We start from the raw sequence: 27,965 nt of genomic DNA on the forward strand, positions 1-27,965 counted from the left end.
TTGTTGCCTATGAATAATTTTTATTTGCCTTTAATGAATTATTTCACAGTTTTTCCCTCACACTGTACACCATGCTTTCACAGTCCATTCAGCACTCTGTGGTGGCCCACAGCCTTCTCCTCTGGCACCGGGACAGCTCTGCAGGGGGTTCATAGGGTGCTCTGTGCTTTCATAAAGAGGATGTTTAGAAACAGTTTTCACTGACATTAGACTGGGAGCATGTGAGCTCTCACTGGAGACCAGTAACACACACTGGAGAAGCAGGCAGAGGGAACTGATGGTAAAAAGGCATTTGCTGTTCCCTGTGGAATGACCAGCGGCTCTCTTGCTTTCTTAGCTCTTCCAAGCTCCAGTGATCACTCAGAGCAGAAACCCTCTGTCTCCAACTTGCTTGGTCAGGAAGTTGTTGTTCTGGGGGTTGCTTCCCTAATAGGTAATAGGCAGTCAGTTCAGGACCAGGCAGGTCCCCCAGCATTGCCTACTCCAGGTGTGTGACACTGTCTGGGAACAAGGCTGGCTGTAGTTGTTGTGCTCTTTTGCCACGGGGAAGGGGTATTACCATGGTTGGCAAGCAGCCGTATCCAGCGTCCAAGTCTCTTTCATTTCAAATCTGGTATTCAATGAAGAGCAAGGGAGAGTGGATGGATGAGGAGATGAGGATGAGGCAGAGCAAATGGGAAAATCCACCAAATGAGCTTCTAGGAAGGAAATGTTCCCCCTTGGGCACTTCAGCTGAAGTGGCTTCATTTTCACAAGGTTTCCTTCTCTCTCTGGGAACATCTGCTGAGCTTCATCTCTGTCAGCTGGATGTATCGTATGACATTGGTATCTGCAGGGAAAGAACACACAGAGGTCTGGTGGTTACACAGTTCCCTGTGGCAGACAGACAGAATGCACCCTCATCCCTGGTACATCACAGGGGAGCAGCACGGCTCCAGCGCTGTGTGCTGGAACAGCACCAGTTGGAAGGGGCACTGAACCAAACCCAGAACCTTTGGTTTTGGAGAGCGTGGTCTGATTTTACTCACCATCCCTTCTGCTCACATTATTGCCTCAGCTAGTTTTTACTTTCTCTCTGATGTCAGCACAGTTGAACTCACACAGCTGAAACTATCCAGGTCATCCTTTCCTGTATTTGTGGAATGACACACCTCTATTGGCTTCTCTTCCTGCAGTACATGCATGCAAGCCCCTAAAGGCATTTTGTGTACGGTTATGCTCTGCCTTTTCACTCTCCCACTCTGTTTACAGCCTATTCTACTCTTTTCACATTTTTCCATGTTGAATAGAATTGGGAAGAGCATCCTTCACATTGACTTGTACCCCTTCTTCCCTTAAATTTTCTGCTTGCATGTCTTTCCACCATGACACTCTTTCTGCAATTTTTTCATATGCTATATGCTGCATACTGCCTTGTCTATCTTGTCTTATGAAGTTCCTAGAGGTACAGAACAACTGATCCATCCTAGTAGAAAGCTATGATATCTCAGCAGTGTGAAGGTGATAAGCTGAGCCTTGTTGTTCCTTCCAGAATTTCAGAGCATCAACCACACAGACTATGTGAGTTTGGCTTTATCTCCTGGCCTGAGCCCTAGGGGAACCTGATTCACCCTGAATCACAGGTTGATCTAAATGAGTACATGTCTCCAGACAGAGCTAATGATTCTGCAGTCATGGTCAGTTCTCTCTTTAACTCTTTAAGCTCTTTACACTGATTACTATCACGAGGAAAACTTCACACACTCATGGCACCCACAAAATGGCAAAAGCCATGCAGTATACCAGAAGCAAGCAAGTAAAACCACAGCCACTTTCACTTCTGTATTAAAAAATGGTTCTTTGCTCAGAGCCTTGCTCTGACAGCCAGCCAGGGTCACCTTGGTTCCCTGAAGTTATTAGATCCTCAGACACCAATCAGAAGTGCAATGCAGTCCAATCAGGGGACAATCTCATCTCCTCCTCATTCAAACTGCAATGTGTTCCACACCAGCTAGGGAAATGAGAAGTGCTTCAGCTTTCAAAGTGATGAACAAATTACTGGGAACATGTCCAGCACTAGTGAGGGTGGGTATTGCACCCCCCAAAGCAGTTGTGGGTGCAAAGCTTCCTTTAAAGATGAGGACATGTCTGTTGTGCCCTCTGCCAGTGCTGAATCAGTGCCAGACAGATCAATTTCCTGCCACACAGAGCTATCCACAAACATGCCACGGGGCATCTGTGGGCCATGGCTATGCTGTTGTGACTTCTCAAGTTGTATCTGGTGAGGTGGGTCTCCCTGCTGAGTCTTCTGCAGGTTCAACTACATCATCCTAGGCACTCCAGAGGGTGGGATTTGATGACTAAGCTCCTGGACCCATTTGGGAAATTTTTAATGAGTTGAGAATTCTGCTGTTGCTTCTGTCAACAAGGATGCACCAGCATCCTGGCCTGTTTATGCATTAGCACTTCTTACCAGCCCAGCAAATTTTAAAGCAGCTTTTTAAAAAACAGAACTATTTCAGCTGTGCAGCCTCCTGGAATGAAGACATTCAGTTGAGGTGGTAGTCCTGAATTTTAGGCTTAAAATGAAATGAGTGCAATTGGCTGACTTAAAATGAAATGAGTGCAGGGCAGGGGACACAGCCTGAGCAGGGTCCTGCCGTGCTGCCTGCATCTCACTGTGACCTCTGCTCTGTGCTCTTCTAGGCTCTGATGGGCTGTGCTGTGTACACATCCCCACTGCCGAGGTACGCGCTGGAATTGCTGCCTGGTGCAGGTGAGAATGGATAACTGTGGCCATGTCAGGACATCCCACCTGCCTGGGCCCACAGGGACTCGGCAGCTCACTGAGGGGGCAGAGGTGGGCTCGTAATTGGGAAAAGCTGCCAGCCTCCTTTGGCTTTCAGGTAACATAGTGACTGCTGATGGCACAGCTTCCCTCACCTGGGAGATTTCGACATGCCTGGGAAGTCATGGGCAAAATAATTTGTAGCCTGACAGAGAGTGGGAAATGCTCCCATTGCAAGCTATTTATAGATCTCTCATGCTGGTTTTGGCATGTTTTACTTCCTTTGTGAGGGCCATTATTTTACCAAGGAGGAATAATGAGAATAGCACTCTGTTTACAGGAGTGGAGCCCTGTCTTTGTCAAGGTTTTTCTACCAAATACTGTTGCACCATACTAGCTCTGCCTGCAGAAGTATTTCAAAGTTATGTGGAAATGTTAATGAGAAGACAGATCCACTGATCTCTCAGTGCAGAAAAAGTGATCCCCATTGGCTGATATGGAAATAGGTAAGAACAATTCAGATAAGGGGTCACACCCATGCAAAGAGGTACTGCTAGAGCTCCAACAGGATCGTGTTTCCTGGCTCTTAGGACTGTGCCTGTATCTCTCTGCAGAGTGGCCTAATGCTATTTTAAAGGTAATTTCTGCTTCCCCTACAGCTTCAGAGCCCAGTTGCCTATCTGCTGTGCAGACACCATGGTGTGGGTTTTGTTCCCAGGATTTCTGAGTTGCAGGGGTGCAGGAAGGCAGTGCCTGAGTGCACAGCACAAAAACCATCTGGTCCAGGCAGCCCGCGGAATGTCTGAACATGGGGTCCCAGCACAGGGACAGCAGGGACCCCTGTCTGACATTACCAGGCCATTTCCAGCTGATGGTCTGGTCTCAGTCCCAGTCAGTCCCTGCCCTGACAATGCAGCCCCACTGGGAGAGGGCTGAGCAAGGCTTGCAGCAAGGTGCATGTTTGGCTGCCTGTGCTGCCCCAACCTCTGGACACAGAGCTCATGGAGGGCCTATGCATGCTCTACATGACTTAACAGCAGCTTCCCTCTTCCTTAGTAGGAGGGTTATACAACTATCTTGTGTTATTTCAATCTGCTTTTGTGATTTTTGTTTGGAGGTGGCACAAGAAATCAGGCCAAATCCAACCTTCCTTCACCCTGGGCAGATAGTGAATAGCCATAAGGGATCTGCTGTGCTGACAGCCCTTTAGAAAACTAAACCCCTTTGCTAACTAATTCCTCTTTATCATTCAAAAGCTCTCTCATCAAAGAGAATAACTGCCAGTGATTTGTGCCAAAAACATTCCTTATTAGAAAAAAAAGAACACACAGAACATGACTGCAATAATAACTAGTGAGCCTGGTGAAACCTCAGATAAAGGAAAACAATCACACTTTGCAGATGGAGACATTTAAAGTGGAGACACTGACTTATTCCAGGTCACATAATAATTCTTGATAGTGCTACCTAATTCCTATTACTGCATTTTAACAGCCACATCCTTTCTTACTGTACATATTCAGTTCTTTCCCCCTGAATGCCCTTCAAGTTTTCCATAATCATAAATAAAACAGTGGAACAACAGCCTTGAATGGTCTACAAATAACAGGAAAGAGTGTGATGCAGAGCTGAAGGCCAGAACTGGGTTTTGTATACATTAAGGGCCTTTAGGGACACTTTTTGGTATTTTTTGTAGCAAGTAGTATTTGAAGTTGTTGCTGTTGAATAAATTAGTATTTATTTCAAGAAGCAATGAGGAATACCAAATAAATAGTATCATGAGGAGGGGGGTGGTAAGAGAGCACAGAAACATATTTAAGAAATGGAAGCTAAGCTGTTCAGCTAAAAGAAATTTTTCACATCTGAATCTAGTCAAAACTTCAAGGTTAGGATAACTTCTTTTCCACTGACTACTTTTCTCTTGCATATGCTTCTCCATTTCCTGGTTCTGGCAAGGGCTGAAAGCAGAAGGGCACACTGTAAACTAAAATAGGCTAAACTGAGCTTTGGAACACATTTGCTCTGGGAGTGTGGGGTGCACAGCTGTGCTGTCAGACTGCCCGGAGCCCAGGGCCAAGCACAGCAGATGGGACCAAGCACCCTTAGGGGAGGTGGAAGAGGAAGGAGATGCCAGCACACTCCCAAGCACACCCTCCCTGATGGTCCTCCAGGGCACAGCCACTGCAGGAGCCCTGCAGGGCCAATGCCTGTAAGACATCAAGCACAGGCAGCTCCAACAGCCTCCCTTCCCTCCTCTAGTTCAATGAGTATCAGTTCTACCATGCTCCACCAGGACCCAGGCTTGCCCCTCTTTCCCACCCAGTTTTCACTTGTCTCAGATTCATATGAAGAGCTGCTCTGTAGGATTTTCTTTGCACATGACTTTACTTTCTTGAAATCCTTTAATTTTGAGTTCTACAAAATTCCTTCCTGTTTAAAACCACAGTGTTGTTTTATCTCCCTATGATTTCTGAAAAATAAAAGCATCATCTCTGCCTCACCCTCATCTCTGGCCTTTCACCCGCCTTCTGAGGCTGGGCAGGTTAGCATGGAGATGGTTGCTCTGGCAAGGCTCAGTTGTTTGGATATATAATTTCATTGCTGTCCCCAGATGAACTGTATGGTTTTAACAGATGGATGACAGATACTTAACAAGGAATTGGCTGATTTCATGGCAGAAGCTGAAGCATCCTGATGAAGCTTTGTGGGTAAATGTCTGTCTCCTTGATCAAAGCAGAATACTAACCCTTTACTAAGATGGCAGAAGGATGTCTACTAAGGGTGACAAATAGTCTCCTGGCATTGCTAAGGGAAAAAAGCTTTTTCTCAAGAGTAAGAAAATGTAATGGTTGGGGTACACTCTTTCCCTGCCCTGCTTTCTTCAAAAATAAGTTAATGTGGAGAAGAGAGGCGGGATCCCCTCCACACCCTCAGCGTTCCAGCAATACTGTCTTCTTCCAGGTCATGCTGCAGCCTTGGCAGCAGCTAATCTTTGGGCACTGTGACCTTGCTGCACTGCCCACGAGTGCTTGAAGGGGAGGACATACAGTGAGTCATGCATGCTCATCCCTGTGGAAATCAACGCAATCAAGTCAGGGACAGATACATCTCATGGAAAGAAAAACAAAAGCACTCAGAGCAAAGCCACATCCCTGCTGCCTTCCCCATACCTGTGGGCTGGCGGGATCTTGCTTCTTTCAGGTAGTAGAGGGCCTTGTTGAAGTCACCCAGGTGGTAAAATGCCACTCCCGATCGATAGAGCGCCTTGAAGTTCTCGCCTTCCTTCTGCAGCACTTTGAGGCAGTACTCCTTGACCCGCTCGTAATTCACCAGCTCGGCCTGGAGCAGGCAGGCTGCAGGGCATGGGGAGGATGACAGACAGACAGACAGGAAAACATTAGTGCTGGAGTTTCCCCTGCTCTTGCAATGTGCACGGGAGAGCAGCTTAGGTGAGGGAAGTGACTCAGCCCCGTGATTCAGAAAGGGATTGTTTGCCAAACCCGATTGTTCGTAATTTAAATACCAATGCTTCTATTTTTGGCATTGCAAAGCAAAGGGATTGTGTTTACTCCCGGGAGACACATAGGCACATGAAACACTGGGGGAGAGAGGGAGAACATAAACACCCCTCCACAGCTCTGGAATGCCTGCCACACGGTCTTGTGGCAGTGGCTGCCTTTATTTGTTGTGAAATCGCTTCCCGGACTGAGCGCTGGAGCTCTGAAAAGTACAAAAAGGTGGACTAACAATTATCCGACAAGGAGAAAGGGGGATAAATTGGATCAGATTTCGTATTTGGCTTAATCCAAGGCTCTTAGGTATAAAAATAATATGTAATTGCCTTTTATCCAGGAGATCCTGTACAGAGTTTTGCTATAGGAAACAACAAGGGGTTCTGCCCTGCTGGAATGTGCTGTCAGCAAACCAGAGACACCTGAAGTTGTAGTACAGGGAACAAATGTGCTATGCTGCCTGCTTTCTGCTAAGCACTGCAACACAAGTTCATTCCCAGAGGTGAGTTCTGCTGACTTCCTGAAGGAAAAGGCAAACAGTAAATAAACAATATGTTGAGAGTTCTGTGTGCTGAAGGACAATTGTTGCATAAATGTCTAGGAGCTGAAGAAAGTGCCCATTGTGAGTTTCCCACAACTAGAAGTGATATAAAGGGGAAGATCCCTGAGCCACGCTTTACAGCCATGCTCATGGCTTTCTGTAGTGCCCACTCCAGTGGGCTAAATCTCATACAGGTGACCTGAGCATTATGAATAGCTTGGGGAACACTGACAAGAATGGGACATGATGCAGTCACAGTTCCAGGGAAATAAAGTTGTGCTGCAACATATGCCCATCTAGTGCTGCAATCCAAGGCAACTTGGAGAATAACACAATTTGGGGAAGGAAGGCAGAATGCCACTGCAAGGATCAGTTCAGAGGCTGGCAGTGTCATGTGCCAGGGCATGGGGAGAAATTTCCCATCACAGGTGGTGTTACTCAGTGTGTCTCTGGCAAGGAGGAGACTCAGTGCTCCTGGAAATCCAAGTCATCACAGGTCAGGTGTCACCAATGAACAGCCAGACTAAATTTCTTGCATGGTAAATGCAGCTGAGAGGATATGGTACTGGGTCAGAAATGTGATGCACTTCTTCATCCCCTTTACCCATACCCCTAGAGTAAGCCCTACAACCCTTTTTGAATCACACTTTACTTCATGAGAAGGAGGCTGGCTAGATGATCTCCTGAGATTCTTCCAACCTAAATTAGTCCAAATCTATGATTACTTAATGTGGACAAAATGCATTTCTAACCCAAATACACCTTCAAAACTTAAACAGCTTACTGGGAACAATCATACACAGGCTTCTACCACCAGAGCACTGATGCTAGAGACAGATTTAACAAGGACTGCAGAACTAGTCCCACTGCAGGTACATTAAGTGACAGAGCCATTACTAACAAGAGCTTTGCCCTATTTGCTTTAATAATGGAATGTCAATATACAATCTAACACCTCCTGCCATTATGCACATAGGTATTTTGAAAGGTTCTGATTTGTTATTTGATTGCCAGTTAAAAACCACATATATTTCTAAAACCTTAATGGTGTTTCCTTATCCAGAGTTTGTCCCTTCCTATTTGTCACACATTGATTTTTCTCACTCTGTTTCTAATGGAGCTTGAAATGACTGTGCCTTGTTTTTCTTTATTTTTTAAAGCTATTGAAAAGATGGCTGTGTAAATTTACTGCTGGCTTCATTGCCCCAGAAACAGGATTGCTTTGTTTATCTGCTGACCAGTAACATGTACAGCGGTGGCAGTAGCTTTCTGCACACTGCCAGTCTGAGCCAGCTTTTCACGTTCTGCCTTTCAGAGCTACTAGGGGGTGGATTTCAGTTTCTCTGTTCATTTGCTACTTGGTATTTCCAGTGAGAGTCACAGAAATGACTCTGGGAAAAATTGCAGGTGGTCTATTAACCTGTATTAACTCAGTAATTCCATACTGTACTTGCTTCATATATTCATTGAAAAGAGAAGAAAAACTTTCCCACATCCTGCTATTTCATCAACCCAAATGGGTTTCCAAATATCCAGCTGGGTTCTTTCTGTGACTCATACTCCCAGTAAAGCTTCTGCAGGGCATCCCCGCTAACTGTGCACGTGGTGGGGAGAAGTCAGCACCACATGGCCAGCAGGAGAGACGTGTGTTTATCTGAACAAACAGAGCAGATGGATGTGCAGGAAGCAGTTCTGCTGGAAGAGCTGGCCACTTGGAGAGCCACTGTTGGAAGCGGCTGTTGGAAATGAACCTGAAGGGAGTATCTCCCTTATAAATATTTAGACATACGTGCTTCCAGTTCTTGGTGGCCTGAAATGATCTTAATCTACTGTGGTCCAATGAAAATACTGAGGCTGTTAGTAATTCAAATTTCAGAAATGAAGGAGACATGGAATCTTTGTACTTCTTACCTAATTCAGTCAGGAGAGAATTGTTTTGAAAATGTGTTGTTTTCCTAAACAGATGTGTAACTCTGGCTGGGAGTGTTTCTTTACCATATCAAACAACTTATCACACTCCTTCTAATTTCATATTAGGCCCTTGGTGAATCCCTCTGAGGAACAGAGCTCACTCAGAGAGACCAAATCTAGAGGTTTATCCAGATCATCCTCCTGCTGTCTTGAATGGGCTTGATCCTACACAGCACCAGCTCTAGTAACTCTCTGGTGATTGAAGGGTGCTCTTTACTTGCAGAGGCAAACTATAGTTGCCCATTTCCCGCAGGTCTTGTTGTCATTGTAATACAGCACCTGGGGATTACATCTCAGAAAGGTTGCTTACCCTGCTTCCAGCAGCATGCGACAGTTATCCATCATATTTGGTTATCGTTCTCAATTTGGCAGCTAACTCATTGTGTCAGCTTAAGCAATAAGTAATTCTTAACTTTTAAGCCTATGTATGTCACATAGTGATGAAGAATCCCCATCTGCTGTAAAATCAAATCAAATCAAATAAAAGCCATCTTGAAACTACTGGGTGTAATGTGCCTTGGGAACAGGGAGAAGGTTAATGCTATTAGCTCCAGAGGAGGGGCCCTGTCCATCACACTTCCCAACTGACTGCTGATGTTTAAGCAAGGAAATAGAAAATGTGGCTGTTTTTCTTCACAAGAGTAATGTTAAAACTAGATTTGTACATTTTAATTAGTGGATTCAAATGCAGCCAGCTCCATTTTAGAGGTGCAGTACGGATCTGGTACCAGTAAATAAGTAAGCTAGTTAGTATAGCCCTGTTCAGCACAAGGTTGAGCAAAAACAAAGATTAAAGCACCTGGAGAGCCAAAATACATCTACACCTTTAACATTTACCAGCAGCTGTGGTTAGCAATGATGGGAAGTTGTAACTAAAATCCTGGCAGTTCAAGGGTTCGGATTCTAGTTTATTCCACCTTGAAATAATTTTGAATTTCAGAGTATCTTTCAGGATGCTATCTAGGCTTGACAGGTACCAGTGAGAAGGGATCCATGACAGCTTTTTTATTTCAAAGGCTAATGACTTTATTGTTTAGGAAACATCGCTACATTTCTATACTGATTTTTGTTTAGTTTCAATTTGCTAGCAACACGTTACCCTGAAAAGCCTATGTATCCTTATTGTGTTGGTACTTTGAGACTCTGATCAAGTCCTTCATCTTCTCTTTATTAGCTTGTATAAAGTGGCATCTGGAATCTCTTACTGAAAAAAAAAAAAAAAAACCACCAAAAAAACCCCTTATTTTTTCAGCTTTCCTTGCTTCTATAGCTACTCTCTGAACCCTCAAAATGAAGTTCAACTGATAGTGCTGTCAGCATCTTACTACAGAAACCTCTTCTGTGAGAATACCTCTGCAGGTTATGCAAAAAACTCGGTTTGGCCCTAACTTTTGGCTTCTAATTTTGGCTGAGTTAAAAACTAAGTCTGGGAGTAGCATGTCCAGGCTTTAACATGGAGATTTTGAACAACAACATCAAGAGACTTGCTTAGCTGGGAATTTTCACCAAAGGGCAAATCTTCATTCCAGAGCAATTGTCCAGACATATTTTATACCGGTGGCTAAATTCCCACTGTAGGTAAAGCTCAAGGCCTATCCATGTTACAGAACTCTTAAGAGAGTGGGTTGAATTGCTGTGCAAGCAGCATTAGGGCTGTGCAAGCATCCCTACCCTGTGGCATGTTCCTTGGGCTCAGCACACTGAGATGAAAATGCCTTCACCTTACAGGAAAATCTTGGCTTGCAAACTCATATTTTACAAACTCCTGTTTTGTTTGCTTTCACTCAGGTAAGCTGGTTGCATTGCCTATTTTAGGATTTTCTTGCGCCTTTCACTGAAAGAGAGAGTCAACTGCTTATAAGCTGGTCTTTTAAGTTTATAACCTAAAATATTCCATGTGTGATGGAATATTTCCACCTTTGATATCTGCTTTTGGAAAATGTTGGACAAGAATGTTCAGATATTTTTGAAAAACAGGCTAGGGAAACATAGCTTATTTTCCCCTTGCTAAAGATCTCTGGTGACTTCCTCTTTGAATGCATCTCATGCCCTCATCATTTGGCTTTGCAAACAGCAATCTGGCAGATATCCTTTGTGTCAAGCAAGTGCCTTCTGTTATCCCCAAGGTAATCTCTAGCTGGCCAACTGGTAGCCTTCTGAAAATAAAACCAGTATGGTACTCATATACTGTAGAGATATGCTTTAGAATCTGGTACCCACATCCTTTGAATATTCAGTCCACCCTGGGCACAATCTGACCCAGAAAAATATTGTGATCTGAAAACATTGAGATCATAAAAATCCTCTTTTTGGCTCACTGGTCACAGGAATAAAGAGCAGAAAGTGGAAACCAAGCTAAGAGGCATTGCTTCAGTTACAACAGAAAGATGGGGGGTCAGAGGCACAGAAAGGGGTTTCTGGTGAAAGCAGTGCATAAGTGAGAACTGAGGTCTGTTGGGGAGGTAAAGTCTGGGTGGAGGTGTGAAGTTAAGAGTTTGGGGCATTGTGCTAAGGACACAGCACACACTGCATCCAGCCTGGAGACCAAGAGGAGCATTTATAGCAGTGCAATCCAGACAGAAGAAACCAATCTCCCTAGCTGTGTATGGCAGCAGCATCTCTAGCACACCACTTAACCACAGTCACATCCCTGCTCTCAATCCCCTTTTCCTGTGCTGGGATATCACCAAGGGACACTAACCTGCACTGCTGAAAGGCTACCTTTGCAAACAGGACAAGGAGTAGGTGTCCTGTACAAGAGTTAATGAGAAACCTGTGCAGAAAGGTCTGAATCCAGATGACCTTTCTTTTCAACCCTTAGAAGGAAAAAACATCCTGTATTGATTTGTTTAGTTGCAATGCAGAGAGAAGTAGCTAAACTAATTACTGCTTAAGCCTGAAGTGGATCTTCCCTCTTTACTGTATTTATTCTTGACTCCACCACTACAGTTTAACAACATATGTGAATTGTTCCTCTCTAGCAAGTGCTAGGTACTCCAGCCACTACAAACTCAACCTGTATTTCACAAATTGACAGTGTCATTCCCAGAAATAACCGCAATTAAACTCTGCAAAATACTTCACTTTCAGATATGATCTCACCTTAGGTATGGCAGCCAGCAGTTCACTTAAAATCTATTTAATTGCAGGAAGATGGTTCCTATTCTTGCTCTGGGGTTCTACTTTGGGAAACATGATTGATACTTTATTATAATTCCTTCAGGGTTTTATTCAGACATTTGATTAAGACCTTCATATATCATTGAACAGGCTTTGTTCTCACATCTTTTTAAGGCTCAAAATAACAGGGCAGACTAAGAGAGTCCTGTATTTCAGAAGGCTTGGTGATGCTCTCCCTCAGGAAAGAGAAAACATGGTAGTGGTAAGTTCTAGTTTAAGCATTTGGGAAATTATTGGAATATAACAACAATAATAACAATAACAAAACCCAAATCAAACAGGAGGCAGCAAGGGGATAGGGGATGGGGAAAGAAAAAATATTTGTCTTGGATTAGACAGCAGCCTTCTAACCATGCCACTAATGCACGTATCATTAACTCTGTTTGCTGCAGACTGTGTAAATGGTGTTGACAAACAGCACATGGGGTTTACAGTGTTCACTGGAAGAATTGAAATGGCTACTATTACTATATGAGACTGAAAATGTCAGTCATGTGTTAGTAATTTCAATATAATTAATTTCTAAAATAAATCAGGTAACATGTGACTCACAAGATGATGCTGAAAATGTAAAGGGTTATTTTAGATTTAAAGTCACCTTGGACTTAAATACAATTTTAATGTACAGCATAAAAAGAACTGACTACTGGAATGCTTATCCAAATTTCTCTGGATTTATTGATCCTGAGTATGTAAACTGCACAGGCTACATGTAGAAGGCACAGCCCAAGCTTCAACCTGTGTTTTAACTCGTGTTAAATTTTCAATAGATTGGTACTAAAAGAAGCCATATAATGTGTGAATGTAAGAAGCCTGCAGCAGAGGAACTGAGAAAAGCATCCATATCTCCACAGAGCTCCGTGTGTGCTGTGCCTTTCAAGAATGCAAACCAGCATTCCTCAAAAGAGGATGCTTAAAATATCTATTTTTTTTCAGAGAAATGCTGCATGCACTTTCCCTACAAGACTGAGACACTAATTAGGATCTACAGTTTCCAAACAATCTCTTCCATTAAATATTTCTCTTCTTTCTCTATAGTCCAAGCTTGCAAACAAAGAGAATTCTCTGGCTTCTCACCAATAAAAAGCTAATTATAGACAGCTTGATAATGTCTGACAATAATCTGGTCAGCTGACTCCTAGTTCCCAGACAACCTTAATGGGATGAAAAGGGAATATCACAATGACAGCCTTTCCAGCCAGTGGCTCTCATTTATTCCTCTCCAGGTACCAAAAAGGCCTAAACATACCCGTATGTTTCTGCTTGCAGGGAAATGGGTGGAAAATTAAAATCCAAACTGTATGACAGGTTGCCTCTCTCCATAGGGAGGGATTAATGCTAAATGAAGTATGGATCCACAAATGTTTGTAGAGCCCAAAGTGAGCCACCTCTTCCAAACAGCCTTCCCCTTCTTCTCAGCCTGACTCAATTTGTGAACAGATACCAACTGTTCCTCCCCCTCCTGCCATCCTGGCAATGCTTTCCTTCCAATACATAGCATGGTCTCTTTCCCTTCTCTGCTCTCCTGAGTCCTTCATACCCTCAAGAAGAAGGATCCCAACTTCATCATTCCAATTAGCTCTTCTAGGAGAGAGAGAGGCACTAGCAGTGACTGAAGTATGCTGGTGCTTCCACCGTGGTACACATTAAAAGGTATTTAGTAGTTCTCAAAGGAGCTGCTGAGTCTGTGTGTCAGGCTTTTTGTGGCTGGCAGCCTACCCTAGGACTAATATGAGCTGTCAGAACAGATCAGTTGAACTCCAGTCTGTGATAGGATGATCAATCTTGAAGATAAAGGAAAAACAGTAGATATCTTGGCTTTTACACTAGTCTAATGACAAATTTTAGTACATTTTCTTAAGCAAGTTGAAGTAGCATAGTCTAAATGAATAGACTTAATTCTCTTAACAAAATGAAAGGCAACGTTAAGTAGTTTGCACTGATGTGTCTTAGGCCCCATGGCATTTGGTATTGTCAATACAGACCTAAATGACAGACTGTAGACTGTCTTGTCATTTTGCCCATAACTTCTAGATGTGAGAAGCTAGTATCTGTTGGAAGCTAGGGGCAGAATTCCAGAGGATCCCCACAAATTGGTGCTGGTGTTCTGATAAAAACAGGATGCAATTCGACAGTGGCAAGTTAGAAGTTCTACAGATCTGCAGGAAAAGACTCAACTGTGTAAGTTAAGCAGAGGAACAGGTAGTTGGAAAGCAATTCTGCTGAAAATCCACAGGAGGACCCTGACAATAACAAGTGGTCCAGAGAGGACAGGGCCTCACCAAGACAGTGAGGGAAGAGAGGCTAACTTTATTCATCCACATAAAAAGAAAAAAAGCAACTCAAATGCAAAGAAGGTTATAACCAAGAAACTATCTGTTCTCCTTGTACTCAGAAAGTAAGGAGAGGGCTTGCATTTCAGCTAGGACAAACTCTATAGCAGTGAAAAGAGTAAACCTTTTAAAGAGACTGCTTGGGAAAATTGTGAAGGTTCATAGCTTTGCAAATACTTAAGAACAGGTTAAGCAAATGTTACTTGAGATATGTCTTATCTGTAAACTTGTACCACCCATGGGTATGGATGGAAGACTCTTGACAGCTCTTCAGTCCAATTCTTGATTGTCCTGAACACTCAGAGCATGAACATCCTGGGTTGCCCTTGACAGCTGCCATTTAGTTCTAATTCCTATCAAAAGGTCCTGTTGGAGGATGTCACAGCAACATCCTGGCCAGATGTGGGGACAGATAAGCATTTAAGAACAGCTGGCATGACTGCTAGTTTTTGCTATGTGATTATATTCCACTGTCTCATACTTCTGTAGGTTTGAAGAGCCTATTTAAAAGTGTTCATTATTTCTGTACTATGGTTCTTAAGCTACTTTAAGATAAGTTTGTGGTGCTTTTTGCTTCCTTTTTGTGACAAATTCAGTGATGTAATACTGCAGTTTTCCTTCAAAGAGCCAAGGCTTTGAGAAGCAAGGAATTTCAGCCAACTTTTCATCTGATCCCCACAGCTTCTGTTTTGTAAGAGTATTTTGGCCTACCACTTCCTGTAGTTACTAGTCCTTCAAATCAAAACCAGAGGCTTACTGAAAAATCTTGGCAGTGGTAATATTAAAGCAGTAGTTAAAATCTAAATTTCAAGCAAACAAGAACTTCTGAAGCCAAAATCTGCCTCTAGTTATGTATCAGCAAATCTTTATTTTACCAAAATAAAGAGCTTCACATGGAGATGATCTTCATATTGTACCTTTGTTTTTCTCAGCCAGGAGAGGTAGGAGCAAAGTCCTGTCAAAGCACTGATACAGCAAGAGATCCAGTCAGGTTTTAGCTACTACAACATTTTGATTCTATAAACTCTAAATTATATAATTCTATAAATTCTATAACTAAATTCTATTCTATAATAGCTCCTACTGCAGACACATTAGAAGAGATAGAAATTCCTTCTGGTTTTTTTTTTTTTTTTTTTGGCCAAGGCTGTTATTGTTGATCTGCCAGGTTAAACACCCTGGAGGTTTCCTCCTCTATGACTATCTAGTAATCTTTGACCTGTCTTTATCTTTTAGAATCAGTGGTCATCTAATCCAGTCTTGTCCAGTCAACTAGACTTGGCCTTCAGGTCTGTTCCAGTTGCTATTTATTCCACTGCCTCTTTGTTGCTGTTTGCTTTTGCTCACCTTGTGTTGCTTTACTTTCTCACTGTGGCACCTTCTCTACACTGTTCCCTTTCCTCCTCTGGGTTCCTGTTGCTACAGACACCCACTGAAGGAATCTTGTCCCTTGACTTGTTTTCACAAGGGAGAAGTACACAGAACTTTACCAGAGAGCAGCAGCAGCAGACAACCATCTAGTAAATGTCTGGTGTTCAGCAGCAGTCAACTCCAACAACTGCTATCAAATATTTATAATTCTTACTGTAATATATTAAACACTGAAATGAAGGTCTTAATGGAATTACGGTATTTTTTCAAAACCCATATGAGACAAAGAGGGCCTTCTGTAAATAGGGAAGCACTTTGGAGGACATGAGGGATTTCAAGCTGCTTTCTCTGCTGAAGAGAAATGCCTGCTTTGCTCACTGTAGGTCAAACAACAGACAGCAGTACTGTGAAATGCAGCTGGAACAGCATGAAGGCTCTCCAATGAAGTCTCAGACAGTTGTGCATGCCATGGTGGCCTCAAGCCTGGCTTACTGCAGCCTGCTCAGTTTGGGATGAAAGCTGGCACTGCATGCTGTACCATGAACAAGGCACGATGACGTGGCTGGGTAACATCTGTGTGCTGTGCCCTGTGGTGGCTCACGGTTCACCTCCCAGGACACATGGCAGAGCTGAGCACTGCAGAGTCTGCTGAGGGGTGGAGAGCAGGCTTACCATGGAAAATTGATTGGGACTGAAATGATTTTGGATTTTCCCTGAACCTCTCCCTGGCTGAAAAGATTCATCTGGCAAGATGGAGATGTCAAATGAGGAGGAATATTTCCTTAATTAAATTAATTACTCATTCATATGTTTTATCCAGATCCAGTGTAGCCTAAAGCTTTTCCATTTTAATGATGTTTTGAAACAGAGAGAAACCTTTATGCCTTTGTGGGAGGGATGGAGAGAAGAACTGAAAGAATCACAGAGGCAAATCAAAAATAAACTGTTTTCTAACTGAAGAGAGGTATAAAACAAAGTTCTCAACCCTATTTTCCTTAAAAATGTATTACACAAACTTACTGAGAAGAATGATTTGTCAGCAACAGTGAACTAACCCTGCCTGTGCCAGGCTGTCACCTGTCTGAGCTTTGACAGGCCACATAGAGGCAGTTAAAGCATCACCCTGTCATGCAGTTGAGCCTCTAGTGTCCCTGCTTCTTCCCTATCTTCCATTTATACCATATTAGTTTAGTATCATTGATACATCTCTCTTCCTATCAAATCAAGCTGGCCAACAGGTTTGAAAGTTACTGAGAGGGGACTGACAGGCAGACAGCACAAAACATATGTACTTATGACTCATTTCCTTTGGAAATCAGGCTGAAAACAAACTTAAGACCAGAGGGATGATTCAGAATATTATTTGCTTTAAAAAGTCAGGGTTTGAACTATGCAAAAGCATAAGCCAGTCCTCTAATAAGATGTTTGCTCTTTAATATAAGCTGTGGCAAAGTGCTTCAGATAAAAATCACAGATCACTCCCAAAGCCTTCATAAACCACATTTATGCAGTGAATTGCTGGCAGTGGAAGGATGAGGCAGGAGTGGATCTCTGACTGGGGATAACATCCACCCCAATAGCAGCTGTGGTCAGGCACCAGGAACACCAAAATCCTTGCACTGAACCAAGACAATTCTCTGTCTTGACTGCGCCTTTTGGATTAAGCTGAGGAAGATACGCTCTAACAATTATGTGATGAATGGGTTCTGCTGACAAGGATGCTGGTCTGAAAAGAGATCACTAGTAGGGTATCTCAGTAATAATTTCAGAATGGAGCTTGTTTAGTGCTTTATTAATAGCCCTGTGCCAAAGTCAGAGTGACCTACTGACTGTCAAGTTCAAAGATACTGTCAAAAGGGATGAGGATGACAATGTCATATATAAAGAACTATATGACCTGGTACACAGAAGTAAATTTATTTGCAATAGAATTTAGTGATGCAAAATTTAAGACCATACTAAGAATTTTTTGCTAAAATTTTTGAGCTCATGAGTTTGGAAAAAACGAAGAGGAAGAGGATGTGAATACACCAGATGATCAAAGAATGACTGAGTCACTTATGTGACATGGCCATAGATGGGAAAATTAAAATCTTAGAGAAGTTTATTCAAAAATTCAAACCAGTTAGCAGTGGTTCTCAAGCATGAAAATGTAATATTTGCTTTTCAGTTTTTATCCTATTTAATAGGGCAGCGAATGTTCTGATTAGCTATATGTCTAAGCCTTCTTTTCTAACCTTATTAGGTTCTTTAACTCCATGATACCTTCTGGCACTTTACTCCCAAGTTAATCAGACCTGAGGCTTAAAAATTATTTTGTATTAATCTATTAATTTAATTTACCACCCCATCCCATGAGCCACCTCAGTCTGAGCTCCATCACAGTAGTTAGGGAATGTAAAAAGGAAAATCAATCCATTTGCTTTGTACTTCCAGTATAGGTGAGGATCTTCCACTGCTCTGGTTTCCTTGCAGCATGGACACAGTACTGTGTCTTAAGCAATTATTCATTGCAAAGCATTTAAGAGGACAGTAATCTAGGATTTGAATTATGTTAGTATTAAAAATATATGGTGACTAAAGTAGTTGAGGCTTAACTTTCCATCACATTGTTTGATGAAAGAATGATTGCTTCAGGTATGGTACAGAGATTCTGATTTGATCCTTTTTGAATCACTAGACAACAGAAAAGGTGCCTTTGCAGAACAACAGCTAGGGCTGACTTAGGATGATTTTCCAGAGCACCCTAAGACACTCCTTCTCTCATTCTTTCAGCTGATCTTGCAGTTCTCCTTCTTCATGATCAGCTGGGTGGTGTGATGTTCTCCCTGGGCAGCTCCTGTTTGCTTGGATTTATTCTCTGAAAGTGTGGATGAAATAAAATCTTTCTGCCCTCTTCCTCTCTGGAAGCAGGGGTGAGCAGAGGTATGTGAATTCTCACGGCTTCTTCCCTGCAGCTGGTTGAAAGATTCTTAGATTGTCCTTTATATCATAAAGATGCTTTTCCTATCACGGTACATTTCTGGATTTCATGGTGACTGCAGGGATAACACAGCACACTGGGGGGTAGATGTTTGTTAGTCACATTGGTCCAGGAATAGACAAAGAAAGCACTAAAGGTCTGACATAAATTTTCAAGTCCCAGACATGTCCTCAGCTTTTCATTTATTTCAGGAGTAAATTTCCTCTCCCATACACTGGGGAATGTGTGGGGCAATGGATACGCAATGGATACCCCACTGCTTGTTTTGTATTCTCATCTCCTTCTGCTTCAGGTAGCAGTAAACAGCTTTGCTGTCTGGAGTAGAGTCTTTCAAACTGGAAAAGGCTGAAGATAAGCAGCATCCAACTGAGCTGATCTGAAAGCAGTCTTTACGTGTTAGGCTAAACCTTACAGACTCATCAGATGGGCAGCAAATTTTCACCATTGCCTGATTGGGTTCTACAAAGAAGGCCCTGAATGCTCTTGCTTTACTGAATATGGTGACCTATAGCAAGAATAAGGTGACTTATACTCAAGGTAACTCATCTGAATTTCATCAGGTAGGAAATGAGCTTTCTGTCAGATGTCTCTGATGTGGCCAGGCCAGAACAATGCCAGGGGCGTGAAAACCGACAATTGTAATCAGGGCATCAAAGGAGCTTTGGAAGCAAAATTTGAAGAACACTAGTTTGGTGGCTCTTTGCTGGCTGACCCAGCTGTTTCTTTCCAGCAGTTCCCAGGCAACTGGATGGACGGCTAGATTATCAGAGTTTTGCTGTCTGCCACTCTGATATGAAAGGAGTTGCTGTTGCCATCGATGCAGAACAATCTACATGACAGCCCCCTAAACTGGCAGCAAGTAAATGCAGTGGGCACTGCTCCCACTAAAGAAAGAAAGGGAATACTGAGCAGTGTCTATAAAAGTGGTTGCTTTAGTAGGGCAGAGATTTGGCCTGTCAAACACAGATGTGCTGGAGAAGGAAAAATTATGAACCCTTGAAAGCAACAATCAGTGTCCTGGGTCCTGAAAAGCTTCTGTAGCAATGTAAGTAAGGATGGTTGTTTTCTGCACAGAGGGACATATACAGGGTTGCAGTTCCTGCCTTGTTGATGGTACATGTGAGTGAAAAGGACTGAGATAACACCATAGTCAGGACCCTGAGACACACGACTTGTCAGGCAATGATGTTTTTCTGGAAAATATCCACAACTACTAAAGGTGCAAACAGCATGGGATTGCTTTTTTCCCCCCACACTTCTGTTGGGAGGCTGTTGCAGAACTATTCAGTGATGGTGACTTACACTGCCTAAGGCTTTCAAGTTAAGTATGTGCTACTGTAATGGGCAGAATTGTGGTCATGGCCACACAGGACATGCATGTGTTAGAATTCATGGCCCTGACTGGAAGAGTTGGTCATTTTATCAAGGTGAGTGACACAGCATGTAAAGATAGGGAATAGTATCTCATGCTTGCACACATACAGTAGAGAGTCACACAAAACCAGGTAACCAGCACCAACTGACTGGCTTCCTGTAAATGTCACATCACCCACTGAGGGGATGAGAGGACCTCACTGGCATAACAGAGATGGGAGGTGTCTGGGAAAGAACAAAGCTTTGTGTGGGAGGTCAAAAAGTCTGACATAGCTGTGTTGCAACTGGGACAGCAAGTGAAGGAATTCAAAGGGTAGAGGCACAGACTATGCAAGCAGCCCTGACTTCTGTGCTGAGACATATGATGGGAAAACTGGGTACACAGGACAAAGACAAGGAGAAGCAGATGGTGCTATCCAGCCTATGAACCTCAGGGAAATGGTGTGTCAAGAATTTTGGAAAATGGGGAAAATGGGGCAGATTTTGAAGTTAAGATCATGACATCAGTTATTGCCTAATAATAGATGAGTTCTGGCATGTCAAGCTATGAGAGCTGAAGACCACTGCTCCCAGCTGCCACTTTTGCCATAGGTTGTCAGAGAAAAAACATGACTATGCCTAAACCATTTCCATGAACTGTCTTGTGCTGTTTGTGGCAGTGTCCTAAACTCCAAATGGCTATCCTGAGATTGATTTTTCTGCTCCAGCCCCACATTCAATAGTTACCATTTTCAACTGCCTAGGCAAGTATAGAAAACCACTACTACCACCTCTTAGCTTCACTCAAGTGAGTGTGCCCCAGCTGGAGTTATGTTCAGCAATTCCAGCAAAGCTTCCACAAAGTGCACTGACTCTACAATCTTTGTTAGAGAGAACAGAATAGTAGCACTCCATGCCACCACAAGATTTACCTGCATTCATCCATCAATGTCCTGAGCCTACTGTTTCCCATCCAAGATGCAGTGCAGAAATGAACAAAAGGAGAGAGATTCCTGAGCAGCCATTAGTAACACCTTTTTAGTCAATGATAGTTAATTCTGACTTTTTTCCCAAGCATTTTTAACCCTCAATATTAGTCACTGGTATGGTCATCTGAGTAAGCTGAAACCAGAATTTATAGCAATTGTCTCCCTTTCCTATCAATTTCTCATCCACGAAGCAAGAGAACAAATAAATAGTCAACAATTTTTCTCAAAAGTTTATTATGTATTTTCTCTCTTTCCTAATTTTATTTCCCCCATTTCACAGTCCTTTGTATGTTACTTTCTGAGACACAACACAATGTCAAGAAGCTTGCAATATTTAGACCTCCCCTTTTCTTTACACGGTTTATTTTTACTGTTCCTTTCCTCACAGCAGCTCCTTTACCATCCTAAAATCCTAATGTGTGAACTCCTGATGGTCCTCCATTCTTGGAATATCTGTAGCAATGGCAGAGGACAGTGACAAGGAACTTGGGATGTGCTGCTGAACTGATAAGCAGTTCTGAGAGAGGCTGGAGAAAGAGGCCTGGAGCTGGGTTACATTTCTGGGCCTGAGCCCAAGTGAACAGCAAGAAGAGAAGGATGTTCCACCTGCTGAACCATTCAGAAGTGGCCCAGCTCCCAGAAAAGGTGGTAACAATGGAGCTCATGGGTATATTTACCAATTGACTGGGACCCAGATTTAACACTAGGTTTTACTGAACCAGCTGAACCATCTTCAGCACAGCACTGATGGAAACCTGTGGAGGTGTAAGAGGCTGTGACTCATTGCATAACTCTTGCTGAAGGAAACTCTAGGACTACATTTCAGAAGAGGATGGAGTAAAGCTGGAAAGATGTGCTACTACAGAACTCAGAAAACAGCAGTGTTCTCATGGTGGAAAACAAGCAGTACTCTTAGGTAAACAAATTAACCACTCTGTTCTTGGAGAGCTTTGTGATTTTCGGTATCTCCTGATTCATCTCCCATAGTAAGCTGTAGCTAAACTTTGAGGGATCTCAGGTCATCAAGACTGCAGCTCCCCTGGACAGTCTGGCCAGGGGATCTATACCTTCTCAGTTCTTTGTTTCAGGCAAATGCTGACAAGGTCAGCTGGGATAGGCTTCTCCTCACGCAAAGGGAGTTAAACTTGAGGTAGAAGTGGATGCAAAAAAACCTGCAACCCACAGAGCCTTAAGTTTTGAAAAAGCTTGGGATAAATAGTGACATATATGGAGAAACACACACCTTCTGCCTCAGCAAGAGATGGTCTCAGACACATATCACTTAAACCAAGGTTGGTGGCAGCTTGCTATCCTTTCTCTTCCCTCCCTCACGCCCCCCTGGCATCTGGATGTATTTCCATCCCACCCTTCCAAAGCACAAGAAACTTTGTGCACAGGGGAGATCTTTGTTATCCTAAACAAAAAGGAATAGGTGAATACTGTGTATTTCTAAGGAGCAATTCATGACAATAGCTTTAAATTCCACATCTTTCTTAAATACATGTCAGAGTTTGGGCCTATCACTAAAAAACCACACACAGTCATTGGTGTTTATTCTCTGCTGCAGTTGCACCTCCCTGGAGCAGTAATTGCATCAGTCCTGTAAAACAAGGAGCTTCCAAGCATTTCAGGCTGGTCAGATGTATCTAAAACAAGAGTTTCAGGAAACACCCCCTACCAAGAAGTGAAAATGCAGACCACATCCTGCTGCTCTGTTTGCTGCTGCCCCTCTTTCCTAATGTATGGCATCCTTATAGAGGGTGTTTTTGTTGATGTACAGTACATTAAAAAAACCATCACATCAAGCAACAATCCAAGACTGCTTTAACACCCACAGCACCATGTGTCCTGGTAGAGTCTGTACTTGCTAACGGCTATATACTTGGATGGGCTTTTAGCAGAAACTCCTTTTGACGTCTCCTAGTGGGTGGTCAGTGGAAAGTTTTACCAGCTTTTCTCGAGTTTAGTTACATTTTTACTTGGATTACATATCATAAGTATTTGTATTTGGATTTCTCACCGGAACTACTCACAGAAGACCACGCAACTGATGGTAATTGGAAGTAGTACCTACACCCCAGCCTGAGGATGCTAGAAGATTGCTATGCTGCTGGAAGTGTCATGTTCTGTGGGACTGTCACTATGACCTTCACATAGCCATTGAAATGGTACCAGTGCAAATTTCTGCCAGTGTAAGAAGCCAAACATCATCTTCCAGACTGAGATGTATCTAGGAGAGCTAAATTTTTAATACTCTTCCAGGCATTTGTGCCCTCCTGCCAAGACTCCTGTAGTAAACTACAGGTACCTGAATGGGAATATAAACACTCTACACCTACTTTACATTCATGTAATTAACAGCTTTACAGTACTCCCGGGAGGTCAAAAATGCAGATGGATAAACTGAAGTTTACAAAAAAGATTTGGTGAAGATAATACAGCTGGTTAGCACAGAGGGAGGATTAGCAAGCAGATCCCCCGGTGCCACTTGTCATACCCAGATCTCTCTCTGGTTCTGTTTCTCCTGCCAGAATTAGCTCTAGAATTTCTGCATGCTTAGGAAAATCAGCAGAGGTTTGCTTATCACACTGCAACATTCCCTCACCAAAAAAGCTTAAAACTGTGCTTACCCTTAGCATTTTGCTGCTCTGGAATGACTAGGACTTGTTTCTTTCTGCAGAGTTTTTAATCCTGTAAACTTTTAGGCAGTAATGGTGGCATAAAATAATCATTGCATTCAGTGGTTGCATTTGTAGTTGATAAATGATCCCCATCTGCATGCAGTATGTAAAGCATTTGAGCTTCTTCTAGATCAAATATGCTGTATGAGTGGAAGGGAGATCAAGACCTGATGTGTATTTGGCCAGTTTACTTTTCCACAAGCATTCTTTGTACATCCATCTGTTTTTTACAAAAACATAAACCACTGACTTATAGAAAACTCAGCTGAATGCACCATCAGGACGTGATCATGGTCCTTGTTCTTTATTTTTCAACAGGGCTGAGAGAGGCAAAAAGAGGTCAAATGACTTCCTCAAGGTCAGAGACTGCCAGTGAGTCATAAAGAAAGGACTGTTTGCCTACAACCCTGCATTCATTCCGCAAGGCTCTGTGCTGCTGGTAGGCTTTTGTCTTTGCCTACCCTAGCAATTTCTGGGAGCCTTGGCCATGCTGCTGCTCTTGCCTCTGGTGACATTCATCAGAATGACTTGTGGTAAAATGACGGGGTATTGGCAGGCCCATGCAAGAACGCAGCAGCACAGTTGTGAAGGGCAGTCCCTTTAAGGCAAAACTCTTGGAGCTTAAAATGAAGCCCAGCTAGCAGCTTAGTGAAAGAAACATGAGCAGCTCTGCCAATGGCAAGTTCTGAAAATCCTTGGCTGATTTAAAATAGTAAGTTTTTAAAAATCACAAGAACTTAAGACCCAGCAGATCTGGGATCCTTTGAAATGGGCTAAATAGTTTAGGCTGTGAGTGTACCTCACAGCTCTACAACAGCAGACGTTGGAAACACACCAAATATTGGGGGGCTTTTAATAAATATGTGAGCTGGCCACCCCATCTTACAATAGAATTGCCTGTTGAAGGTGGTCTACAAAACTAGTGGACCTAAACAAGAATCTGTGTGCACATCTCTGCCTAATTTACCTTCAGCAGGCAATGACAGGCACTGAAAACCATTTAGTATTTGCCCACATGTGCCTACTCATGCAGTTGGTCAGATTTAAAAAAAAAAAAAAACAAACTAACAACACCAGCCTTTACCCATGAGATCACATAAAATCCCCTCTGGGTTTATTTCTCACCTCTGTGTATATTTACCTATAGTTGATGCTCCCCTCTGACTCTCATGCTTCATCTAAACAAGCCAATGTGTGTGTGCATCTGTAGCTGTGATGCAAAGCATCTCTGACAGGTGGATGTGTGGTGCCCACATGAAAAACGACAGTGCAGAAGCAAGGTGGGCTTCTCAAATGCCAGGCTTAGAGAGCAAGCGGAGGTGCTAAAAGAACTTGCTAATAAGGACACTCAGATGACAGCTGGTAATGCTACCGGCTATACTTCAGAGCTAAGTGAAAAGCTGCCTTCTCCAGAGTTAACATGTACTGCTGTTATGCTTTCTGCACTATACAGATTTATTTATTTTAGAAACAGCTCTAGGCAGCCAGCAGTGCTCAGAAGCAAAACTCCCTGCATCTCCTCTGCTCCCCATGTCAAGTAACACTGATTTCAGCTGTAACAGTACGTGCTGGTGCCTCTGCTAGAGCCCACAGCGTAAAGGAACTGGTGTCTTCTGCTGCATCACACTTAGAAAATGAAGTCTCACTGCTGCATGTCTTGAAGCTGCTATTAGAAATATATACTAATTGCTGTTACATTTGTGAGGAAACTCCCTCTCCTCTCTTCCTTTCTTTTTCAACGTGAATTCACTGATCCTCCTGCTAGAATGGGAGCCTGTGACTAGGAATAAAAACACTGCAATTCCAGTTTAACTGCACACTCCCCTCTCCAGCATGCAGGGTATTTCTTTAAAATTGCTTGCAGATAGCTCAGCAGACACACACAAAGCTGTGCATTTCTGAGACAATTGCTTTTCTCTGCTCTGTGCATGCCATCTACTGAAAACATGTGACAACCGCCTGTGCAAAATGACAGCTTGACCTGCTGTGAGGTTATCCCAGGAAAAGTACTCCTTGTAAGTCCAGGGTTAATTATACTCACCTCCTCCTGTGTTCATACTGGTTAAATTTAGAAAAAATCTGTTCATATTTAGGATAAAGATGGAGAATGTTTCTCACACCAATTGCTACAGCTGAGAAGATCAAATACAACCAACAGTGACAAAAATTCCTTGCACAAACATGAAACTGTAAAAAAGTGAGTTGGACAATGACACAGGACAAGTCCATCAGCAGGAGTCAAGACATTTCTAGCAAGTGGAACTTGTGTACTGGCAGAAAGTGCCTCAGAAGCAAATTCCATTTCTCTCTCCCACTTCATTTACCATCTACCTACCATGTCTCATTTGTATCTAACAGAGATAGTGCCTGTGAGCCCTTTTTCAAGCCCAGGAGCTCACCAAGCTATATTGTTCAGAGTATTGTGGGCTCTTTGTGTAACCCTGCCAATCTAAATGATCCTTGCCAAATACAATCAATGGATTTTAATAAACCTGTGAACGGAAATTTGTAGAGAGACAAAATTACATCTGTGCAATTATGGTATCACTCTGAAATCTTACTTGCCTCTCCACCTACAAGATTTCAATAGGCTTTTGAAGGAAGAGTATTTGGAAACATGATGAAAAGGAGCTAAATCGTGCTCCCCATTACATCCCAAAAGGCATGTTGAGTGTAAGAGACTGGCATGCATTATGACGAGAGGATGCTGGCTCGGTGTTTCAAACCATTCACTTTATACTGCATCTTTCCTAGCACTAGAGAACAGGAAACAAAGCTAACGAACTCTGTCTAGAAAGCCAAAAGCTAATGTCCTGATATGCGCCATTTTTTACCCCCAAGGATATAAAGGGTGATGAGTGACCCTTCATCCTTCTGGAAAACAGCAGAGCTTTTTTAATGCTGTTATTTTGTGTTTCTTGTCCAAGTTATGAATGCTCTCTTCCCTGTATGTACCTAGGAAAAAGGTTTTTTTGTAGACATGCTTTCAGGTTTGGAAAGAAAAAACCATGTGCTGCTGGGGACCAAAAATAACATCTGATCCTGCACTTGTTTGGATAAAGCTTCTTGAAGTCAACAGGAGTTCTGTTTCTGTAAGGACTTCAGAATCAGACTACAAAGTTAAACACCCCCATCACTCCTCTCCATCTTCCTGCAGCACTTCTAAACAGATGGCAAGGAGCAAAGGGAGGCATGATCAAATGTCTACTGACCACAGTGATGACTGGAAGCCAGGACTGTATTGGCTTTCAACTTTCAGTGCTAAGAAACCAAAAAATTATTTTTATATCTGGTAGAACTATTTGGAGGTATTGCAGTTGCGCCCAAACCCTTCCCCTTCCTTACATCAAATGTGGTTGGAGTCCGTCTCTCTGTAATACCATTAATTACAGGCTCCAGAGCCGGAGCTGCGGCGAAGGGACTGAAGGACATCGCGGGCTGAGGGTACAGCGCAGCAGGCAATCTTGGCCATTTCACAAGCCACGATTTCTGTCAGCCGGAGCGCCCCACGCACGCACCGCCGCCCTGCCACCTGTCTCCCGGGGGAGGAGGGCACGGATTCATCGGGGGCGGATGGAGCCGCCCGGGAGAAGGGCTGGGGGTCGCGGGCGAGCCCGAGCGCCAGATGCGGCCGTGCGCCCCCTCCCCAGCGCTGCCCGAGCAACGCGGCTGTGCCCAGCGGGAGCGCGAACGCGAAAATGGAAGCCGGCGGAAGGGAAGGAGATGCGGCGAGCGGAGCGGGGCGGCAGCGCTGCTCTGCGGAGGGGGAGGGAGGTGTGCGCGGCGCAGGTGGGGACCCGCCGCCCCCCGCCCGCGGCCCCGCTGACCTGCCAGGCTGTTGTAGCAGTCGACCTCGATGGCCTCCACCGCCTGCCGCTGCTCCTCGCTCAGCCCCGCCGCGGCGGCGGCGGCGGGAGGGCGCTGCCCGGCCGGCTCCTGGCTCAGCAGCAGCAGCAGAGCCTTCAGCTCCAGCAGGGCGCGGTGGTACTTGCCGATGGCCTCCCGGAATTTCTTGTCCTTGTAGCACTGCGCCCCTTCGCTCTTGAAATCCAGCGCCCGTCCGATGAGCTCGCCCGGCTCGGCGCTGCCCGCCGCCGCCGCCCGCGGCTGGGCACCGCCGGTGGGGCCGTGCCCATCGCCCGCCCCGCGGCCGCCGGCGTTCAGCTTGCCCGCCGCCGGGCTCGCCCTCTCCATGGCCGCGGCGCCGCCCGGCTCCCGCGCCGCCCTACGCGGGCGATGCCGCGGCGCCCGCCGCCGCGCTCCTGGCCTTGCCCCCGCGCCGCT

At 43.9% G+C, this 27,965-nt stretch overlaps 1 protein-coding gene and 1 long non-coding RNA gene across 2 annotated transcripts; one reads left to right on the plus strand and one right to left on the minus strand.

Annotated features, from left to right (window-relative positions):
• Nucleotides 1-27,875, minus strand: TTC9 (tetratricopeptide repeat domain 9). The gene is made up of 3 exons (XM_063159208.1): nt 27,509-27,875; nt 5,938-6,120; nt 1-829 (listed from the first exon to the last, which is right to left on the minus strand). Exons 1-3 carry the CDS (start codon nt 27,873-27,875, stop codon nt 750-752), a joined length of 630 nt encoding a protein of 209 aa, XP_063015278.1. The 3' UTR covers nt 1-749.
• On the plus strand, nt 15,492-21,840 carry LOC134419655 (uncharacterized). Its single transcript, XR_010028095.1, has 3 exons — nt 15,492-15,593; nt 18,451-18,600; nt 21,389-21,840. It is a non-coding gene; the product is annotated as an uncharacterized LOC134419655 (long non-coding RNA).
• Nucleotides 27,876-27,965: the final 90 nt, after the last annotated feature.

This window comes from Melospiza melodia, chromosome 6, assembly GCF_035770615.1.
Source record: "Melospiza melodia melodia isolate bMelMel2 chromosome 6, bMelMel2.pri, whole genome shotgun sequence".
Classification (NCBI taxonomy): Eukaryota; Metazoa; Chordata; class Aves; order Passeriformes; family Passerellidae; genus Melospiza; species Melospiza melodia.

What these genes read in the sequence shown, in the direction of transcription:
- TTC9 (XM_063159208.1), bottom strand. Translation starts at nt 27,875, where the DNA reads ATGGAGAGGGCGAGCCCGGCGGCGGGCAAGCTGAACGCCGGCGGCCGC. An exon ending in CTGCTACAACAGCCTGGCAG is followed by an intron (nt 6,121 to 27,508) that starts GTCAGCGGGGCC and finishes CATGCCCTGCAG; the next exon opens with CCTGCCTGCTCCAGGCCGAG. An exon ending in AAGATCCCGCCAGCCCACAG is followed by an intron (nt 830 to 5,937) that starts GTATGGGGAAGG and finishes CTTTCCCTGCAG; the next exon opens with ATACCAATGTCATACGATAC.